At 49.5% G+C, this 19152-nt stretch overlaps 1 protein-coding gene across 4 annotated transcripts; it reads right to left on the bottom strand.

Annotated features, from left to right (window-relative positions):
• Nucleotides 1–788: 788 nt before the first annotated feature.
• RBM14 (RNA binding motif protein 14) lies at nucleotides 789–17407 on the bottom strand. Of its 4 annotated transcripts, none has more exons than XR_011524188.1 (3): nucleotides 15651–17407; nucleotides 9048–10512; nucleotides 7385–8267 (listed from the first exon to the last, which is right to left on the bottom strand). XR_011524188.1 is itself a non-coding variant. In XM_070565580.1 (3 exons), the coding sequence occupies exons 1-3, from the start codon at nucleotides 16487–16489 to the stop codon at nucleotides 8060–8062; spliced, it is 2010 nt and encodes a 669-aa protein (XP_070421681.1). In that variant the 5' UTR covers nucleotides 16490–17407; the 3' UTR covers nucleotides 7385–8059. The 4 variants fall into 4 exon arrangements, 3 of the variants coding, with proteins under 3 accessions (XP_008531722.1, XP_070421681.1, XP_070421682.1); XM_070565580.1 differs by having other exon boundaries at nucleotides 16153–17407; XM_070565581.1 differs by having other exon boundaries at nucleotides 15651–16611.
• Between the last annotated feature and the right edge of the window lie 1745 nt (nucleotides 17408–19152).

Raw genomic sequence — 19152 nt, 5'->3', positions numbered from 1 at the left:
AGGTTCAAACGGGATGGAAAGGAAGTGAGCTGGGGGTCCGGCCTTTTCTATCCACTACGAGGACAGGCAGAAAACAAAGGTCGAGCTACTGGCCGGCTGGACTGACTGCCCGAAATTATGAATTGGCTTCTCCTCCCGTAAACGAAGTAGCCACCGTTTCCGGAAAAGCGGGCCTCGTAATCGCTACATTTTCGGGTTGCCTCTGGAAGCTCTGAACGGGCGCCTTGGGCCCGCCAGCGAGGCGCCAGGCGAGCACAGGCAGCGGCGTGCGGCCCGCCTCTCTCGGAGCGCCGGCCTACGAGGCCCCGCAGACCGCGGGAACGCGCGCCCAGAGGGGGCTTCAGACGCCTCAGCCAGACGACGTCTGAGGGCCCGAAAAATTCTCGAGACGGGGTTTTAATTCCTAAGTCTCAGGGAAGTGCGGTCACCTCGGCGGAAACCTCGAGGGAGGAAACTGAGCCGAGTCGGGGAGAGGGCAGGGTGGGGAGAAAGGCAGGCATTCTCGGGGGAGCTCGTGGGGGAAGGGCTGCTTCAGGCTTACCAGGCAACGCTGAGCACCGAGGTCAGCTCTCAGGCACGCGTGCGGAGGCCGCGACCCCACCAGGACACCCCCGAAACCCGAGGGAGTAAGATAAGATTTAACAAGGCAAAAGAAAGACAGCGAGGGGCTCGGAGTCTCTCACCCGCACGGAAGTCTGCAGGCGCTCTTCCTCGCGGCACAGACGCTTCTGACAAAACGCTAAAATGGCGGCCGCCGCTGCAGTGACTCTGGGTAGAGGGGGAGGTGAACCTACCATCGGATTGGCCGCTCAAAAAAGTAAAAGGCAGGCGTTCCCGCAGATCCTCTTCTTGATTGGTTACCACGAACGCCAATTACCTGAGGCCGGGAAGAGGTGGAAACGTCAGTAACCCCAGAGCTTTCACGCGAATGCCAATGAGCAGCAATCTCGAGAAGCCGAAGTCACCAATTGGGCAAGAGGTCGGCGTGAGGGAGGAACTACAAACGTGAGCTTCGCCGGCGGGGTTCCGCCCGCCATTAGGCGGAGCGAGCTTAGGACGCCGGTGTGGCCGTCTTTCGCTTCATGGCGCCAACTTTGTTAAGCTTCCACGTGCACATCCCGACAATATTCCGCGCTCCATTTTGCCTTCGACTCCAAATTCCTCCCTCTGACCTCCCAGACACCCCACCCCCCCAACCCCCCGCAGCCAGGATGCTGCGGCCGATCGCTCTCGCAGACCCAAACGCCAGGGAGGAAAAACAGCGAAGCGTCCCGCCTGAAGAACCCAACCTCCTCCTTTGGCCAACAATCCGCACTGTAGCCCAGGGAGTCCCTGCGCTTCCCCCAAATTAAAACTACTTCATAGGTGGTGAAAGGAACTCGGAAAACGGCTAATGGGGCGCAGCTTCAATTAGGGTGTAATGGCCCCGAAGGCGGCTGGGTGGGGGCTGCGTTACTCAGGAGGCGCTGAAGAGGCAAGTGCCCTCGAGGGACCAAGATGAAGGAACGGCTTCTCCCTGTGACCGTGGAGATTGAGAAAATACCCCCACCCCGCCCGGAGAAAAAACTGGAGCAGCAAAGTTTTTTTGTTTTATTTTATTGGGCGCCATCAGCCAGAGCTGTAGAGGTTTAAACTCCTAGAACCGACCTTAGAGGGAAGAGCCTAATCACAACCAGCTATAAACAAGATACAATCAAAACGACATCCCCAGAGGGTCTGGCCCCCTCATGACATTCTCTTTCTCATCCTTCGGCTTCTTCACATAATCCCATATTCACTGAGCAAGCAATGACCCTTTGCAAGGCAGCTTTTGAAGAGGGAGTTAAAAGGGGGAGGGGAGGGGAGCGGTGCTGGATGGAAAAACTTAAAACATAAAAGCCGTGAATTGTTTATGAGGAAGGAAAGGGATCCTCAGGAGTGGAGATGACACAAGTAGAACACACTACCGTCCAAAGCAGCCCAAAAGGGGGGCGGAGGGAGGAGGGGCGTAAAGAGAAAGGAGAAGCCAAAGTTATGGAAATGGATTTTAAAACCTGACATGACTCAGAAACCAAATGGTGGAAAACTGGTCAAGAACGTATTCTAGGGTAGCAAAAGGACCTAAAAACATTTACAGATGTGGTGGTCACTAATCTTGCTCCATTTTCATTGTGGATTCTAATGCTGATACTGTTGAGACTGAGTAAAGGCCATAAGGCCATAGGATCAGCGATGAAAATGAATTCCATGTTAGCTCCATGCGTGCCCTTTAAGGGGCCAGCATCAGGAGGTGGCCACGACTCAATCTGCACAGGGAAAAGCATCCGGTTATAGAAATCCTCTCAGCTCCTTTCAGTTTGATCTTCCAAATTTTTTGTGTCCCAACAGCCCTGGAGATAAACTTTCTTCCAAAATACCAAAGCACATAAGATCAGCTCACTCTATGAAACTAGGAAATCTCTCCAAGTCCAAAGGGGAGAGACGGAATGTGTATCTTCTCAGGATCACAATTCAACCCAGTTGGCAGACGACCTCCCCCAGCCCCTTATCTAGTTACTTGATTTACCTTCTGAAAGCCCTAGGTGGAGTTATATTTGTGTCATTTTGCAAGCTCACCCAACTGAGTAAACCACGTTAAATCATCCCCCTGCTTTTCAAAACCCATTGCAATGGAAAACTGCCAAAATCTCACAATCTCTTAACCCCCACCCCCAACTGTGCTCCACCACACTGGCCTTTTTGTCCCAAGCTCATTCAGACTGGAATGTTCTTTCTCCAGGTCCTTCGCTGGCCACTCATCTAAAGACATGCCCCCACTCCAAACCTACTTTGGAGCTCTATCCCATGACTCCATGTTATTTTTCTGAATACTTACCACCACTTGAAATCCTATTTGTTCATTTTCTGCCTTCTTTCCACTCTCTGCCCCCAGCAAATACCTGTTCTACAAGGGCAGGCGGCTCTTCTTGTTCGTTAGTATATCCTCAGTGTCAGAACTGCACTTGGCACGTGGTAGGCACTTAAATATTTGTTGACTGAGTCAACAAATGGATGAATGAATGCATGAGTTAACTTGATAACCAAAAGGAGAGAAATGACTTTGGATTCTCAGTATCAGTTTAAGAACGTGGACACTTAGTACTAAAAACAAGCACCTTTATACTCGTTATCACCTAGTACACTTTCCAGTCTCCCTCAAACAGATAAAGTAGGTGCCCAAAAGTCAGGGGGTAACCTATGCTACGGCTTTTGATTGCCAGGATTATGAGCTTGACAAACACTGCAAAACGAAGTGTTAGGTAAGAAGATTCGTAGTTCAAGTCTCCATGCTGATGTTCATCTACCCAACTGTATTTCACCAAGTAGTAAAGGAGCTTAATGTTTGCCCCTTAAAAACCATTAAAGGTTTTAAATTAAAGACATCTGGTCCAAATCCTCTACCACACCAACTAGAGAGAATGCGACTGAATGGAAGGTTTTAAAAGCACCTTGTCTGGAACACTGTAGATGCCATTTTGGTGATTCTTAATTTGCTGATCAGATTACCAGGCCCCTAAAAAGGAAAAGTGACTTGTCCAAAGTCATCTAGAAAGCTGACATTCTGTTAAGAGCCAAACATAAATATTTATTCGGGCTGCAAATACCGAAGAGCTGAAAGAGCCTGGACTCTTTAAAGAGAAATAAGGAACAAATCCAAATTTACAGGGAAACACGAGTAAAAACCACTCACATGTCAATAAGCAATCTGTATTAGTTTCACACCCTTAGGGGTGAATATATATAATTTATATACCTAATAACTCTGGCTCCTTGTCCAGAAATGAGCTCCTGGTCTAATAAGAGCTCAAATTAAAAACCAGTGTTCTCCAGGGATGTTCAGAAGGAGCCACTAGGCCAGTCAAGCAAGCTTCCATCCCGCTGCCAGTTACATCCTCTTGCAGGTCCCCTACCCCGTATAGCTTTCTTCTCCATACCCAGGAGAATCCGATCCCAGGTTACTGAATGGTGTTGGCTGAGACTGGAGATGGCCAAAACTGATGCGGTCCAATGGCCCACGTCACTCCTAGGTACCACTCATTACAAAAATGCACTGCCTTCACTGTTACTTGTATGTGCAACACTAACACCTACATCCATCCAGTCTTTTGCTCAGCTATGTGCTCCACTAGGCCATCCTAATTTCCCCAGAATGTTCTAACTCCTCATTTCTATACGATGGCTAGCATTTAATGAGCAGTGACTATATATGAGGCCCTACACTTGTCACATGTTCTCATTTGATCCTTCCAAAGGTAGTTTTATCATAATGATATACAAGCGAAGTCCTAGATGGTTCAAAATGGCTGGTTCAACTCCTTGATCCACTACTTCCTAGCCAAATGATCTTAAGAAAAGTTACTTAACCTACAGCCTCAACTTTACCACTTATAAAATAGGTTTAGAAATACCTAATGCATTTGGATTGCAAGGAAGATTAAATGAAACTACTATATGAAAAGCACTTTTAACAGTGCTTAGCATGTGTTCAATAAACATTAGCTATTATCCTCATTTTATAGATGAAAAAACTGAGGCAGAGTTCCTGACATGTCCAAGATCACACTGTTAAGTGGTAGAACCAGGATTCAAACTCAGGAAACCTGATTTTAGAGTCAACACCCTTAAGTCATTCTCTCTGTGCCAAGCCAGTTTTCAAATTAAACAAATCTCATCCAGCAAGTTTTCTCTAACTACTGAGACTGCCCCATCCTCTCTTTCCTTACCTACCACTTCCCTAGCATTGCTTATTAACTATAACTAGTTCACTGAGTAGGTCTTGCCTCCCCAGACCTTCCTCAAGGTCAGTGCAAGGGGTCAGCTACCTGAACACTGTATTTCCAGCATTACAGACACACAATATTTCAAATGATTTAGAGCTAGACTTGAAATCGTTTTGAGAACATTTTTTTCCTGAAAAATTCTAGATTCTACCCTTTAGGACCTTTTTAAAGGTACCTATAGAATTTAGGTGAATATAAATTTTCCAGCTGCTATCCAACTCATCTTCTCCATTACCCAAACTCCTATTACACAGCATATTAGTCCATAAATTTATTTCATTTCAGGAAATTTATTCTCATTATGACCTCAGGCATTACACATTATAGTCAGCTTACTTGGCTTAGAAGGACAAAATGGCTAGAGAACCAACAGTCTGTGCTCAGACTTTGGCAGAGCTTAACTGATGGGCATAACTAGAAAGGCAGCCTACCCACAGAGGCTGACCACTCAGTGATACTCCCATTACCTCCAGTACAAAGGGACCCCAGGCCTGCCCCAGACAGAATCTGAAACACGGTCCAAACTTCAGAATAGAGCACGCTGCTGAGGCTAGACTTGTTCCAGGAATAAACCGTCTAAAACTTCTCCAATGAACGCCAAGTTGTAGAGGTGATACATGCAGAAGCGCAAAGATCTGAAGGACAATGGGAGCCCATATTCCCCACCAGCTTTTCCCAAAACACAGAATAAACATCTGTCCTCCCATTCACTCAACCCAACCATCTTCAAGTTATAGGACCCTGGAAATCAGAAATCCACAAAAAGTAAAGTATGAGAAGTAGGCTATAGGATTAACACAGGTGGCATAATTTAAACAAAAAAGAGGGGAGGGAATTTTAAAACAATCTGCAAGAAAGAGAAAAATGACAAATGATTTAGCTTTGTAGCGCCTTCTGGCTTAAACAAGGAGAAGCCTGAGGGCTGAGGCAGCAAGGGCGTCAGGACCTAAAGATGACTGGCAGTTAGAGTGATCACCTAGGCCAGGTCACTCTGAAGAACTTGGTCTGCAATGAAGAACATCAACACTGGCCCGGAGAGCACACTAAGCTGTTTTTCACAGGAACCCTGGGGTTGGGATAGTGGCAGAACCCTCACTGGAGAGAAAAGATGACAGCCACATTGACAAAGAAAGAAATATTACAAATACACAGGCCACAAATCACAGCCCTAGAATCAACCAACCCTCCATTTTCCAGAATAACCAGAGCTAACCTTGTTAGCTTGGCCCTCAGATCACCCCACCCTCGCTGCAGAAAAGGGACAAGAAACCTATCAACTGCCCCCCCCCAGAACTGCAAAAAATGAAAAGGAGCAGCAAAGCAGTGAACAGAAAGAGAAGCAAGGAAAACAGCTATGGCCCCGATACCCCGAGATCACCCCAGTTAGCATCCATCAAAGCTCATGATTACAAAGACCATACGCTTTTGCCTGCTGGGCAGAGGGAAGAGAACATCTAGGGCAAACTACCCTGTCATGGGCAAGTTCACAAGAAGCCAGTGAAGGAGGCAGAAGAGAACCCACCTGAACTCCACTTGACTGGCATACAACGCCTCTGCAAAATCGCCTTGCCCCAGCAGGCTCCCAAATCAAATCTCTAGAGCACCCTTTCCCAAAGGAACATCAGTAGGTTTTCCTGTTATCACCCCACCCAACCAGTCTTCTAACATTCACCATCATTAAGCCCAAGCCTGAGTCTTGTCCCCAGCTGGAATTGCCGTATTTTTTGCCCAGGTCCTCTCGACCCTCAGTCCCAGAATAAAAGTATAGACTCTTCAATTCTTCACCCTATCCCAGCATCCTTACTTGGTTATGCTTGCGCCTCACCCCCCTTCCGAGAGTCTATCATGACACTTTCAAATATAAACCCACCAAGAAAACATCTGGAAACCTGAACAAATGGAGATACGGAGAGTGAGAGTCTCAGGTGACCATGATGGCAGGGGTTGTCAGGACGCAGGAAGGACGCTCCACGGTGATGTTCAACAGGCGAAATACCAGGTCTATGGCCAGAATCCCCAAACCTGCTTCCAACTGTCCCTGCCCGTCCTTTTTCCAACCATAGGGCAATACCAGACACTGACATCACCCCCACCCTACTACTGGCTCCTTTCCAGGTGCCGGCCCCAGCACTCACTCGAGCCTACTGCCTGAAGGACCCAGTAGCCTCATAAGCACCAATGCAGCCCATTCCCCACTTCTCACTTGAGAAGCCAAACCCCAGAACCACCCTGCTGGAGCACAGGTCATTTCTGAACTGGAAACAAGTCAGGGAAAATGGTCAAGCGAAGACAGAGGAAAATGGGCAATAAATATACTGCATTTTGGTGTGATTAATTCAAGTTGAGGGCTGAAGAAGTCCAAACAACTTGGTCTGGACTCTCCAGTCCTAAAGATGGCAGACTAGCAGGATGACAATGAGCTAAATCCTTCTGGGCAGCAGCGAAATCATTCTAATTCCCCCATTCAAATCCCTTCCCTCACCTGCCCTGAGTTCTCTGGCTGCCTTCCCTTTAGCTGTCATGTCTTCCTGGATGTCAAACTGGCTCCTCTGAAGCTGAGTGCAATCAAGACAATGACAACCAGGTTTCCAAACTGCAAATTGCCCCAAGTTTTATTTGTAGTCCATACAAAAGGGAAAAAAAATTAAGGTTTTCTAACACCACCTACTTGGGGAGATGGGGAAGTGGGGCTGTGCCGCTCAGCATCAGCTAGAACATGAGGGGTCAGCAGGGATTTGGACATAAACCAACTGACTGTCCCACCAGAAACTCAGTCTCAATACAGTCTACAGAGGGACAGAGTCAGGGCCCCCTGGACTGCTGGCACAGCTTGGCGCATAGGAAATGGTTCAGCTAAAACCCTTTCCTGGCCTCCCTCAAATCTAAAAAGAAAAAGGCGCCGCCGACCTCAGCTGCAGGTTGCTTCCCCATCCAGACGACCTTAAATATCGCGCAAAAATAAAAGGGAGCCAGGAAAAAAATAAAAACAAAAGAAATTCCCATCCTGGGGAGATGGGAGGTAGGGGAGAGGGGAAACCGCAGATCTAGAGCCAGCAGCAAGATGTGCTGCTGAGGCGAAGGAACAAAGTAGGTTACTGCCGAACACTCAAAAGGATCGTCTCCTGGGGAAGGCCCACGTGGCAGAGGGGATGAAAAACCGCAAACAGGAGAGGTATGGGCCAGTGGTTATAACCTGGATCTGCACCCTGCTCCACCTCTCCTCTCCTTCCCTCCCCATGGTACCCCATCCCAGGATGGCCCTACATGCGGCGCTGGTAGCCAGAGTGCATCTGAGCTGCCCGCAGGTAATCATTATAGGAGCCCGAATAGCGTGCGTAATCGGAATGGGCATCGGGCAGGCGACGGTAATCCAGCGAGGACTTTGTCGGCGAGCGGCGGAACGAGAGCTGCGACTCTGATAAACGGCGGTAATCAGAGAGCTCGGCTAAACGCCGGTCGGAACCATACCTAGTCGAGAGAAGAAGACAGTTGGTGAATGAGACAATCGAGGGGAGGGCTCCAGGTGGGCATGGGGGAGATGCCAATGGGGATAGGGAGGGCGTGATCAGATTGGTCTCCAACAAACAAGATTTTGTCAGAAGGCTCATCACCCTATCCAGGGCAAGAAATCAAGCCCAGTTCAACTCAGTGGGAAACCAAGCCCACCACTGCAGCCCTCCCTTCTGAACTGGCCAAGGTGGATTCTGGTCTACATTCCCAAACCACAAACAAAACTATCCCCACCCCTGGGCCCTGCACAGAAAGACCTTGGTTGTTTATCAAGAGAACGGCGGACGAAAGCAAGGTCCCCAACTTCCCACAGAGTGGACGCACCTCATACTCCTTGCCTTCAGCCAGTGAGTGCCAAAGGACTACTCTTTCAAACCCACCCCGACCAAAGCCAGGACAACCACATAACCGGCTTAAGGATCCTTGAGACCGTGGGAAAGGGTATGGGCCACAATCTTGCAGGCAGTAGCTCCAATGGCACTTGGGCTAGCCTAGACAGGTGACACTTTTCCCAGCCTGACTAGCTGATACCACCCCAGGCTGAGCATTATGCTCCACCTGAACCCTGGTGACCAGGAAAGTTCACAGACATCATCCCCCTCAGCCTGTGGAAATCCCAAGGGAGCAGAAGAGAGACGACCAAGGGAGGGGCCGATGGCTCCAGTTTCCCTCCCATGCCAACCTCAGCCCCTTGCCCGAAGCCCCAGCTGGGGGCAGAGGCGGGGGGGCATACAGTACCTTTTCGACATGGCGACAGCCTTTTTGTAGGGATCGTCGTAGCTGGCCCGGGGTGGGGAGAGGCGGGTACGCTCATAGGGCGGCGGGGTGCTGTTGGCGTTGGCAACGGCCCCCTGGGACATGGACAGGTAGGCTGCAGACGGCTGACCTGCCCCGTCGTAGGCATTGCCCGGCTGGCCACGGTAGGAGGCAGCAGCCTGGGGATGCTGCTGAGCAGCATAGGAAGCAGCCAGTGAGGCTGACGACTGAGTGCGGTAAGGAGCTGCCAGGGTGGCAGAAGGCTGGGCCCCATAGGCAGCTGCGGCACCATAGGAGCCAGTGGCCGCAGCAGCTGACTGAGCCCCATAGGAGCCTGACAAGCCCATTGATGCTTGAGCCCCATAGCTATTCAGTTGGGTCTGAACAACTGGCTGGGCCCCATAAGAGCCAGCCATTGGGGTAGTGGCTTGTGCAGCATAGGCAGCTGGCTGGCTGGCATAGGCAGCAGCTGTAGCTGGCTGTGCCACATAGGCAGCAGGCTGGGAAGAGTAGGAAGCAGCCTGTTGTGCAGCATATGGGGCAGACTGGGCATTGTAAGAGGCCGAGGGCTGGGCATTGTAAGAAGCTGCCTGGGCCCCATAAGCTAGTGAGGAGGCTGCAGATTGGGCCCCATAGGAGGCTGCCTGGGCCCCATAGGAGCCGAGGGAGGAAGCTGCTCCCTGGGTGTTGTAGGAGGAGGCAGCTGCACGAACCCCATAGGAAGAGGCAGCCTGTGCGCCATAAGAAGATGGCTGGTTACCATAGGAGGCAAGGGAGGAGCCTTGAGCCCCATAGGAGTTAAGCGAAGAAGCCGCAGCTGGCTGACCCCCATAGGAGGAAAGGGCCGAGGCTGAGGGCTGGGCTCCACCATATGGGCCAAGCGAGGAAGCTGCAGCAGACTGGGAGCTAGGGCTAGCCAGCTGGCCCCGGTATGGAGCCCCAAGGGAGACAGAGGGCTGCGCGCGGTAAGAGGCTGCCTGGGCTGTCATGGGCTGAGTCCGATAGCCGACACCCAAAGAGGCAGAAGGCTGGGCCCTGTAGGCAGCTCCCAGCGACACTGAGGGCTGGGCCCGGTAGGTGGCTGGCTGGGCCGTCAGAGGAGCCACGTAAGAGGCTCGGGGAGGTGAACGGCGCAGGGGGCTGCGGTCGCGACCAAAGAAGGGTGGTGTGGGCTGACGGGCTTGCCCATCAAAGCCACCAGTGCTGTTGCCAAAAGCCTGCTGGTAGTCGAAGGTGGCAGAGAAGCCACCAGTTCCAGGGAATGCCGTATCCCCAGCCCCTGGTTTCTTGGTCTTGTCCCCAGACTGGATAGCCAGGCCAGGCCCCTTCTTCTGACCCTTGGTTGACAGTTCCACGTTGATGCGCTTGCCCTTCACTTCTTTGCCGTTGAGCTGCGCGATGGCGGCTTTGGCATCTGCTTCCTTCTCCATGTGAACAAACGCGTAGTCTGATAAAGCAGCAGACAGAGGGTTAGCAATTAGGGGGGCAGGGCATGCTACCTGATGGGTCCCAAACTGGACACAGCAACAGCACCCAGCTGTTGCCAACTACCTCCAGGCCTCCAAACCCTCCTATCCAGCAGCATGTTGTAAAATGTGGCTCCCATGTAAGAAAGCTTCTGACTGTCTCAAGCAGTCACCTTTGCCTACGGCCTTCTCCCCATTCTCCCCTTTCCCCTGCTACCTCACCCAGCCTCCTGGTGAGAGAAGAAAGAACAAAGATGAACCGCAACACAGGATGAGACTCTTCAAGGCCCCTCTAAGTATAAGCCAGCAGACAAAATGCAGAAAAGTTTCCTGAATCACTCAACTAATTCAGTATTCTCTAACCTAAGGTCACCAAACACTACTGCTCACTCTTGAAGCTGAACTCTCATACACTGGAAATAAGCACCTACATCTTGGCGTGATCCATGTCTCACCACACAGTCCAATTAAGGCAAGACAGCTAGACTGCAATGGGCTGTTCAACAAATTCCTCCAGTATGATCTCTCCTTTTCCCACAGAACTTCCCAGTTTTCAAAACACTTCCATGCAAAGGACCTCATTTAGGCCTCAAAACAATCCTACGAGGTAGACAGAGCAAAGGATCATTATCCCCATTCTGCAGGTGGGCAAACACGCTCAGAGAATTCATATGGCTTGCCCCAAATCAAAATGTGTTAGAGCCAGGTACAGAATCCCATCTCTCCATGCCCCTTCACTATACCAGTCTATCCACTCAGAAGTCAACATATAAAATAGGACTGTGTAATATGGCTAGAATTTAAGCTCAGAAGGGGAGAAGCTGGACCCCATGTAAGCGAATGAGGTGTGGCAATGGAAACTAAGCCTCCTGGCAGAGTTCAGGGCCAAGCCCCCTCCTGCAGGCGACATTACATCTTCCACCGGTTCCTCTTCAAGAGACAAAGGTTTATCTTACCCCTGGAGCTCCTGTTCCCAGAGCAAACTATTTACAGAAAAGAATTGGTTCCTCAGCTTCAAGACAAGAAGCTACATTTACTGCAGCTAGCAGGCTCTGCTAAGCAGGTTACCTCTGAGGTTCTCATTCAGAATCTGAATGAGTTGTGGTGGGATAGGCTTGGAGACAGAATGTTGATCTCAAAGTCCTACTTGTCTACCACACAGAATGAGAAAATTTTAGGAGGAATGGGAAGAAATCCCTGTTCACATCCAAACTCACAAACCACAATGGTGCAAGCAGAATCTGAAGAACGACGATAAGATCATGTTCATGGGAAACCAGGCCAAACACTTAACCCCATCTGGACCTGTGGCTACTTTAAGACAGAGTCCAAGTACCAGGACCTCATCTACGAAGAACTACCTGGATGAGGTTACTAAGGTTTCATCCTTGAAGCTAAGAAATCCTTTTAAATGGCCTTTGAACAAGGGTCCAAATTTCTAGAAACTTTCATACTGGGATGCCCTCTCTAGCTGCTCCTATAGAAGAAGTCATTTTCCTGGATGTAAGGCAATGCCACCAACCCAACTCTCACATAAATGAGAATAAAAATATAATCAACAGGTAGAAGTCAGAAGTATGATATGGCATAGGGAATCCCGGGCTAGGAATTAAACCTCAGTTGTAGATCCAGGTATCGCTGACTTGCTGCAAGCTCTTAAAGAACTTATAATTTATTTCTCAATCTGACAGATCTGTCCTACTTACCTCAGTTAGGAGGTTCAAATAAGAAGATAAAAGTCCCTTATAAAATATAAATGATGAAGAATTATGGTGCTTATAACCACAGGCTTATTTCCCTACAGAAGGGTATCCATGATAAAACACCTGAGACACAATGCCATCAATACATGCAAACTTGGAACCTGCCAGAGACGACAAAAAAACAAAATGAACTATCACAACTCTCAGTCCTCACACCCCCATGGCCAGAACCTGATTCCTACCTACCAACTGTGGAAAGCAAAAGTGTTCCTTTCGGCCTAGCCACAGGGCACTAGAATTGTCCTTCCATCGCTCACCTCTACTTTGGTAGAGTGAGCTAAGAAAGAGATGCTGGTGGTCGGAGATCTCTCTAAAAGCAGACGCTGAGCTGACCCTCCCGGGAATGGCAAAACCACCCCAAGAATGCAATGGCAAGCAGAAAGCAGGAGCTTATAGGCAGATTAAGGGGAACGGGGAAAAAACCCTCCAGGCACTGTGAGGGAATATTAAAGAAGCAGACCACATTCCTAGCTAATCTAACCACAAATACCTGAGACTACAATGAGCTAGGAAAAAACACCCAACAAAAAAATTTCAATGGGTTTACAAGAGCAATAGGACATCCCATAGTCTACTCCCTTCTTAGCAGGGTTTTATTAAGAGATCTCTATTAAGATTTGTGAAATGTGGGGCTGGCCCCGTGGCCGAATGGTTAAGTTCGCGCGCTCCACTGCAGGCGGCCCAGTGTTTCGTTGGTTCGAATCCTGGGCGCGGACATGGCACTGCTCATCAGACCACGCTGAGGCGGCGTCCCACATGCCACAACTGGAAGGACCCACAACTAAGAATATACAACTATGTACCGGGGGGCTTTGGGGAGAAAAAGGAAAAAATAAAATCTTTAAAAAAAGAAAAAAAAAAAAGAATGCAACCTCATCACTTTAAAAAAAAAAAAAAGATTTGTGAAATGTGAAAATTGAGATTGCACACGTACAACTCAACTGACTGCCCAGTCTAGCTATACAACTGACAAAAAAAGCAAGCCACCAGATCTTACCTATAACCAATTTATATCAGGAAGTTCCTAAGCCTGATATTGGAGAGAAGTGTAAACAGGTTGTCCAGCTGACTCAATCACACCAGGGCTATCTAATCCTATCACAGTGAGCAGCTAAACCCAGATCTGGCCCTACCAAAGATGCCCAGGAAGCCAACTACCCCTAGGACAATTAAGAAAAACCAGAGATCTTGAGAGCTCCAAGGGCCCATTTGCCTGGAGAGGTAGTTCAAGGAACAGTGACTTCTGAAGGAAATTCACAGCACTTAAAGGGACTAGCAAACAACGTTTTATAGAGATCTCCTAACGGTCTGATGGCATCGCAAACCAAAGTTAAGAGAATCCAGAAAAATGAGTTTTCCTATCCTGAGAAGAGTAAAAATCTCTAAATAGAAACTACAGAGCTGTCTATCACCCACAAAAAAAGAGAGGAAACAGTTTCCGCTCCTGCCTTTCAGACCTCCCCTGAAATCTAAACGGTTCCTAAAGCTGTCAGCAACTCTCATTCTTCATCTTTGAACACCCAATAGAATGTAGTTGTGGAGAGTGGTTACAACCCACTGTTGCTATGGAGACTTCTACTCCACAAATCAAATCATATCTAAGCTCCTGGGGTAACCAAGCAACTATGTTTTTTTTCCCCTGTGAAATAAAACAGAACTGGCTGTCCTGTGCAATGCCAAGCTTAAGCTCTTCAAAGACCTGACAGCCAAGACAAGACGACTCAATCGAAAGCCCATTCCCAGCCCAAGAAATGAGTAAGCTAATTTTAGAGCCAGAGCCAGTCTCTTCTACTACATTCCCAACTCAAAAACCTCACTTTCCTTTACCCCAAAGACATAGAAAGGCGTCAATCTTTAACACGGTTCCTTACATCAGGTATATTACAAAGCTGTGTTACATATCAGCAAAACTACAAATAACAGGGGACCACGACATCCTGAGGAAGTCAATGCATTTCTGCTAATCAAATGTTTACAAAGGGACAAAATGCACAAAACTTTCGCTCTAACCTTCACAAGTAGTTAGCCAGGAGTTCTAAAAACCACGTGCAGTTATACATTACCCTGCCCCTCATTGTCACTTGGTATCGGTCCCAAGCAAATTTTCAGCTTTCTCTGCCATCTGAAAGCAAGCATCTCGACCAATGAGTTCCATGGAGACTGTCCCCTCAGATGCTGGTTTCTAGACTCCCAATCTAGTAGGCACCCTACCTAAGAACCACAGAACAAGTATGGTAAGTCACTTAAACACAGATCTCTCATAATGAGTCATACACCCCCATCCATTTCCTGACCAGAAGCTCAATCTGCGGCCCTTCCCGCTCTTTTACTCCAAACTAATGCAAAAATCGATGCACCATACAGCCTGCCTCAGAGCACCTAGCAGGAAAGCTCGATTCTGGATTGTAGTGGTCTTGCACAACTCGAGTTGAGGAAAACAGAATGCAATAATAATGCAGAACAAGGGATTGCTCCTAGGAGTGGAGACTGGACTCTTTACATCTCCCTCAGTTACGGAAAGGACAAGAATCTCCCAAAAGACGTGGCTTTCTGGGACAACAAATGAAGTATCTTGGTGGAAATGAATAAGCATCTGCACCCACATTTATTTCCTATGCTCAAAGCTTCTCACACAGGGTAGCTATGAAACCAACACCAACAGCAGGGCACCAGACACTCCCAGGTTGCATCCCTGAAAACAGCAGGGCAAGGAACCCATCTGTTCCCAAGTGGAACGGAGATTGGCCACATGGCACAAGGGCTATCCCACCAAACGTTGCCAACATAAAAGAAAAAGAGCTTGGGAATAATAACCTAGACTATGAAAAAAGTCAACTGGGTCCCAAAAGAGAAGTCGGGCCTAATTTGTGGTAATATATTTTCTCGAAGAAAAGGCAAACTAGGGATCTGCCCTGAGGATTAGACTACTCAAGCAAAGACGACCAGAAAGCAAGTCTGTTTAGCCAATGTTTAACGAAGACCTCTCACACGCCCCTCCCCACATCACCTTCACCACCGAGTTAGCCCCTTGCAAAATCACCAAGCTTATAAAAGAATGACACTGCTCTGGGGCCGGGCTTGGCAAGCAAAGGCTACGGAGAAGGGGCCTTCAATAAAACAAGCCTCCTCCCACATGCGGAAAGTCGGGGTCTCCAGTTCATAGATATAAAATCGAACCCAAAGAAAAAACCCAAGTTTGAGGGAGTTGGAAAGCGCAGAGTAGCCACGCCTAATCCACCTGACAGTAGTGAAAGGCCAAAGGGGTTCGGAAGGGGCCCCTGCTGTACCCACGAGTAGACCCATGCCACACAAGACTAAAAGATCCCAGCCCGAGAAACATCCAAGGGCCCCGTTACCTTCCGCTCGGGAGCATTCATCGGGAGGGAACACGAGGGTGGCCTTGGGGCGTCAGCCCCCACCTTTTCCCTCTTCCCTTGCTCTGACCGACGTCTGGAGAGGAAGTGGGGAAGTGGCGAAATCTTCCCCGCTCCATGATCCGGCTTGTGCCCGTCACTTCCCAATTTCCGCTCGGTGCCAGGCCCAGGAGACCAGTGGAAGACGCGCCCCCGGTACACTCGCAACTCTTAGGCGCGTCCCCGGCCCCGTAGCTCGGCTCACAGTGGCCGCCGCACCCACCCAGAGCCGCTTCCTCCCATTTGGTGAATGGTGCCTGGACCGCAGGGGAGGAGGGTGGCTCTACCCAACGCGCCCCCAACACCTCCGACCTCGCTCCCGCAGACTTCCCCACTCCCCCGCCCCAACCGCGCAGTGACCGACCCCCGGGAAAGGGGCGTGGCTAACAAGCAGAGTGCCCTGAACGCGCCCGCGCCCGCGCCCCCGCGCGCGCCTCCGCGTTACCTTTCACCACGTCACACTCGATGACGCGTCCGCGGCGCTCGAAGAGGCTGCGCAATTCCTGGCTCGTGCACGCAGCCGACACATTGCCCACGAATATCTTCCATGTGTTCAGAGGCCGTGGGCGCGACATCTCCACCACGAGCGCGCGCCCCGGTCGCAGCTCGTGGCCGTGCAGAGCCTCGATGGCGCGCAGCGCGCCCGCGTTCTCGCGCATGTGCACGAAGGCGAACTGTTTCATGACGGCGCAGCTCATGACCGTGCCGTAAGGCGCGAAGAGAGCTGCCAGCTCCTCTGGCGTCGTATCCGCCCCATCGACGTTTCCCACGAATATCTTCATTTTGCCGCCGCAGCCGCCTTCCCGGAGAGCCGGGACCTCTCCTCTAGGTACAGGCGAGACGTCCGACCGGCCGGCAGTCCTCCCCAGGAATGGCTGGCGACTGAGAACCCCGCCGCGCAGGCGCTCTGACCCAGCCAATCGGGTCCCGCATCCCGCGCGTCCTGCAGCCAATCAGAGAGGCTGAGAGAAGATGCTCTCGGCTGCAGCCAATCCCAGAGGGCGTGGAGCCCGCTCGTTAGCGGAGGGGGTGGGAGAGGAACGACGGCGCGCGACCAACCGCCGCTGCCGGGGGGAGGGGGAAGAGGGTTGGAGAAGGGGGTACGTGCGCGGGGAGCGTCGGCGGCCCAGAGGCCTAGTCGGTGAGGCGGCTTCTGGTCTGGGTGGGCCCCTGATCGGCGGGCCCCAAGGAAAAAGTTTGTTCAGTCGGTAGTCACAGCTCCTCCCGTTGTGGCTGCGTAGGCCAAACCCCCCCTGGAGGTGGCAGCGAGAGTGTCCACCGGAAGGCCCGGCCTGGCGGGAGAAACCAGGACAGACGCCTTCAGTCGGCAAATGTTGCCTCCGGGACTGTGCTGGGCGATCTGAGGGCAGCTGAGGGGCGTCTGCCCCGGAGAAACTCTCGTGCCACTATTTCATTCTTTGGAAACATTCCCTGAGGTTGCAGGTCCTGGCAGACGCTGGAGACAGTGAAAAATCAGAGCCTGTCTCTGCCTTTATGGAATTTCCAAACGAGGAATAATAAGCTGTATCTCTCTTGTGAATGCTTGAAATTTTCCACAAGAAAAAGTTTAATAAAATAGAAAATTAGGGCTAAAGAATGGTCTTGGAGGGGGCAAAAGTTGAGCCTTTAGAAAAACATAAAAGAAAAATTTCAAACCCTACAGACGTATGCAAATAAGTTTTTTGCATGGCAGGAAACATCAAAAACATAAATACAGGTGACAAACTCAGGGAAATATTTGCCCATGTTTAGTTTGCAAATTTTATTGAGCAGCTACCGTGTGGACAGCACCAAGGATATAGCAGTCAACAAAAAGTGACAAAAATCCCGACCTTCATGGAGGTTATATTAGGGTGGGGAGAGACGGATAATGAACTAGGTAAAACATATAGCCTGTTAGATAGTGATAAAGATTTGAAGTAACTGATGGAGCAAGCAAGCCATCCCCTAGGGGAATCATTGCAGCCAGAAAGTACGAGCCAAAAAGTGCTGGGGCAGGAGCGTGTCTGCCTGTTGAAGAAATAGCGAAGAGCCAGTATGGCTGGAGGCGGAAACAGTGAATAATAGAGACACATACGGATGGGGGTGGGGTGGTTGGGGGATAGCACCTTGTGGGCCATTGAAATGACTTTTTTTCACTCTTAGTGAGGCTGAAAGTCTATGGAGAGCTTAGGGCAGAGGGGTTCATCTGATGTGATTTTTCACAGTTTTATAAGCATCTCTCTAGCTGCTATTGAAATGCGCAAAAACAAACGGACAACAATTGTTTGCTCAGAACAATTACCACTCCAAAATCCAGGAGAGAGATGATGGTGACATGAATCACGATGGCTGCAGTAGAATTTGGGGGAAGTGTTCAGATTTGAGTGTCGTCTGACAGTAGCGTCCACACAATATGCAATTGGATGTGAGTTGCGAGAGAAAGAGGAGTCAAAGACGACACCCAGCAACTGGAAGCACGGAGTTGCCATTTACTGAGATGGGGAACATTGCAGGAGAAACAGATTTTCTGTGGAAGACCAGAAATTCAGTTTTGGGCGTAAGTTGGAGGTGCCTCTAACTCATCCAAGTGGAGATACCAATGGGCAATTAGAAATCTGTCTGGGGTTCTGAGCAGACGTCTGGGCTGAAGATAGAAATTTGGGAGCCTAAAGAGTTAATATCTGCACTGTACAAAGAACTCCTACAAACTGATATGGAAAACAAGGTGAGATAAAGGGGCCAAGGATTCCAACTGGCAATTTTATAGGAAAAGAAGTGCAAATGGCCAATAAGCAAGAAACTTCATTGGTAGTCAGAAATGCAATTTCCTGGGAAAACGAGAACATTTTTTCTGCCCTCAGATTTGCAACAAAATTAAAAGATTTTATCTATTGCTGGTAAGGGTGTGAGGAAAGTACACTCGCATATTGCTGATGATGATGTGAACTCTACATCCTTCTTGAGAAGTATTCTGGCAGTATCAAAACTTTAAACCTGGTGTGCCTTTAACATAGTAATCCTACTTTGGAAATCTATGCTACAGAAAACTCACCAACAGGGACATTGGTATAAATTTATTTGTTGTAGCATTGTTCGTAGTAGCAAGCAGTGAAAGCAACCTGAATGTTTATAAATAAAGGAATTAGGTATTGCCTTATGATGGAATATTATGTTGCTATTAAAAATAGTTCAGGGCTGGCCCGGTGGTGCAGTGGTTAAGTGCACACGTTCCGCTTTGGTGGCCTGGGGTTCACTGGTTCAGATCCCAGGTGCGGACATGGCACCACTTGACACACCATGCTGTGGTAGGCGTCCCACATAGAAAGTAGAGGAAGATGGGCATGGATGTTAGCTCAGGGCCAGTCTTCCTCAGCAAAAAAAGGAGGATTGGCAGCAGTTAGCTCACGGATCTTCCTCAAAAAAAAAAAAGTTCAGAATTTATTGATATGGAAGGATGACCATA

Source organism: Equus przewalskii, chromosome 11 (genome assembly GCF_037783145.1).
Source record: "Equus przewalskii isolate Varuska chromosome 11, EquPr2, whole genome shotgun sequence".
NCBI classification, from domain to species: domain Eukaryota; kingdom Metazoa; phylum Chordata; class Mammalia; order Perissodactyla; family Equidae; genus Equus; species Equus przewalskii.
The sequence above is the reverse complement of the archived record's forward strand: the minus strand, read 5'-3'. Positions and strand labels throughout refer to the sequence as shown.